This window comes from Protobothrops mucrosquamatus, unplaced genomic scaffold (assembly GCF_001527695.2).
Source record: "Protobothrops mucrosquamatus isolate PMUCROS unplaced genomic scaffold, P.Mucros_1.0 scaffold4057, whole genome shotgun sequence".
NCBI classification, from domain to species: Eukaryota; Metazoa; Chordata; class Lepidosauria; order Squamata; family Viperidae; genus Protobothrops; species Protobothrops mucrosquamatus.
In genome coordinates, this window is record NW_015389988.1 from 67976 (window position 1) to 70926 (window position 2951).

At 49.3% G+C, this 2951-nt stretch overlaps 1 protein-coding gene across 1 annotated transcript in view; it reads left to right on the forward strand.

Moving 5' to 3' along the window:
* The window catches only part of SNX29 (sorting nexin 29), a gene marked incomplete at its 3' end in the record, with an annotated part of 40213 nt that overhangs the window by 21847 nt on the left and 15415 nt on the right, over positions 1-2951 (forward strand). The window contains exons 12-13 of the mRNA XM_015827908.1: positions 909-972; positions 1789-1917. Of these exons, the coding sequence (XP_015683394.1) occupies positions 909-972; positions 1789-1917 (193 nt within the window). The remainder of the gene's footprint in view (positions 1-908; positions 973-1788; positions 1918-2951) is intronic.

Below are 2951 nucleotides of genomic sequence, written 5' to 3' on the forward strand. Positions count from 1 at the left end.
CTTCTAGCACTGATGATGTTACCTAGTTGGGTCATGAAACATCTGCAAGAAAACCAAGCTCAGAGATCACCAAGGACCCCATAGTTGTTGCTGCTGCTGCTGCTGCTGCGGCTGCTGCTGCTGCTGTTATTATTGTTGTTGTTGTTGTTGTTGTTGTTGTTGTTGTTGTTGTTCTTCTTCTTCTTCTTCTTCTTCTTCTTCTTCTTCTTCTTCTTCTTCTTCTTCTCCTCCTCCTCCTCTTCCTCCTCCTCCTCCTCCTCCTCCTCTTCTTCCTCTTCCTCCTCCTCCTCCTCCTCCTCCTCTCCACAAACCCCACTCCCTTCTAGCACTGATGATGTTACCTAGTTGGGTCATGAAACATCTGCAAGAAAACCAAGCTCAGAGATCACCAAGGACCCCATAGTTCTCCTCCTCCTCCTCCTCCTCTCCACAAACCCCACTCCCTTCTAGCACTGATGATGTTACCTAGCTGGGTCATGAAACATCTGCAAAAAAATGACCAAGCTCAGGGGGCATCAAGGACCCCAACATTCAGCCCTGAGCTACAAATATTCTCTTCTATCAATCCTTCTGTATTTTGAAAGATACTGGTCTAGAATGGAGTTCCTCCAAATAATGACCATCTGATATGATGTTATTACTGTTGTATTTCCCTTCTCTTGAAACCAGCATAGTCTTTGAGAGTTTGGAGGGTTTTAGGTTTGGGGGTAGATTGTTTTAGAAAGTGCTGATGGCCGTTTGTGTTAACTAAAACGGTTAAAATAAGAAAAATGAAGTCAGCCGAACTCTAACCGAAACACAAATATCTGGGCTTATGAGGCATGAATTTAAAAACCGTTCTGCATGAGATGACTAAGTGTTCATTGCAAAGAATAATAGACTTAATTTTGTCTATTTTTCCCCCCAAGCGGAACTTCGGCAAGCTATTGTAGCCATGATGAACAGAAAACATGAACTGGAAGAACAGAACAGGTAAAACAATGATGCTTCGAGTCAGTTCTATGGAACGTCATTATAGGTGGACAGAGATTGACTTGAAGTTGATCTGAGGCTGCGTAATTCTTTAGGCCAGTGATGGAGAACCTTTTAGAGACCGAGTGCCCCAAAACCGCCCCCCTCACCCTGTCCCTGCTCTGCCCTGCCCACTGGGCCACTCACCACTTCCACGGCCCGCCACAGATCACCCAGGCAGCCCAGCAGTGCCATGGCAGCCACGCTCTCCGCCCATGCCCCGCAGCATCATCTGCGTGCGACGGGGCGCAAGGGCAGAGTCTTGTCCCCGCTGCCCGGCTACCATGTCCTTGGCTGCACTGCTTTGCGTGGGCCGCGTCCAGGGGTGACTCTCCTCCAGGGGGGCTGCTGGTGAGGAGGGGGCCGTGGGAGGAGGCGGGGCTGGGGAGACGGTGTGTGTGCCCACAGAGAGGGCTCCGAGTGCCGCCTCTGGCATCCGTGCCATAGGTTCGCCACCACTGCTTTAGGCTGACATACAAAGAGAACAGCAGTTCTGAGGCCCAGTAGTTCTACCGTTATCAGGCCCAAAGCCTCAAAAGACAACACCGTGAAATCCAGCCGAATCCAATCCTTGATTTGCTTACACCGAATCGACAGAATCTTGCCAGCGTAAAGTTATAACCTTCTAACCTGATAGATATACTCTGAGACATTCTCAGGTATGGCTACTCTGAACCGCTTCCTACCTTCCCCTGTGCAGTCTCTTGTCTTGTGTGGTCTTGACAAATGTTAGATTTTAGACAATCCCATTTCACTCTATGCTTTTCTTCTCTGCAGTTCCTTGCGGGGCCTCCTGGAGGGGGAGATGGAACATTCGGCAGGACTCCGTCAAGAGGTGGACACCCTGAAGAAGAAAGCTTCAGAGCACGAAGAACACCACACAGTGAGGATTCAGGCCTTGGCCAGGTAGCGGATTTGGGCTAGGTGATGGTCTTGCTTTGGGTTTCCTGGGTAAGGCTGTCCCAGCCTACGTCCGTCCTTGTTACGTCACAAGAACAAACCCCTCTTAAACAGGAGGCTGGGAAAATCAACCTCTTTTTATTTCCAAAACAGTCCTGATAAGTTTTTCTCCAAAGCAAAAAACACAGAATACTTTCCTAACAGATAATTGGTTACAAAAGCAAACAGAGCAGAAGTTTAAACAAGAAACTCACTGATAAAACAAAACAGACTGTGATGCTTGGAAGTTCTTTACAAACGGTTGCCTTCAGCAACCAGCACCCACCCACACCATCCCTTTTTATAAAGCAGTCCCAAGGCGTGGCCTCTCAGTGCCTTCTCCTCCTCCCCTGGAGTTGTCGTATTGACTGCTGCTGATCTGCTCTCGCTAATTGCCGGCGTCTACGAGCATCCATCATGTCCATCAGCTGTGAATCCTCCAAATCCGACTCACTCTCCCCACACAGCTGAGCTTCATCTGTAACACAACTGGAGGGGCCAGGCTCTTCATCAGACCATGAGTCTTGTAATTCATCAGAGCCTCCCTCTGACCCTGAGGGCCCTCCAAATGCCTCCTCCTCCTCCTCCTCCTCAGATTCCCCGGACTCAGCTGTTGGGAACACAGGCTGGCACGGAATCATGACAGGCGGGACTACAACTCACCATCTCACAATCACTCACCATCTTTTACCATTGCTATATGGAGTTCCCAAATGATAATAAAGGAACCAATTTATAAGCCTTGCCCTGGCTGGCTACTTTCTAAAGACTAAAATGCTTTAGAGGTGGTATGCAGCAGATAGAAAAAAACAAAATTGAGGACTTTTTTAGAGGGGTGTTTTAATAAATTTTTAGGGGGTATGGGGGTGGTTAGGGGAGGCAGGGGGGATGTCTCCCTGAGGCCAAGGCCGGCCATGTCTGAGGGACGCGGCTTTGGAATGGTGAGGGGGGAGGTTGGGGGGCTAAGAGAGGGTGGTGTGATCAGTACGGTCAGTGGGAGG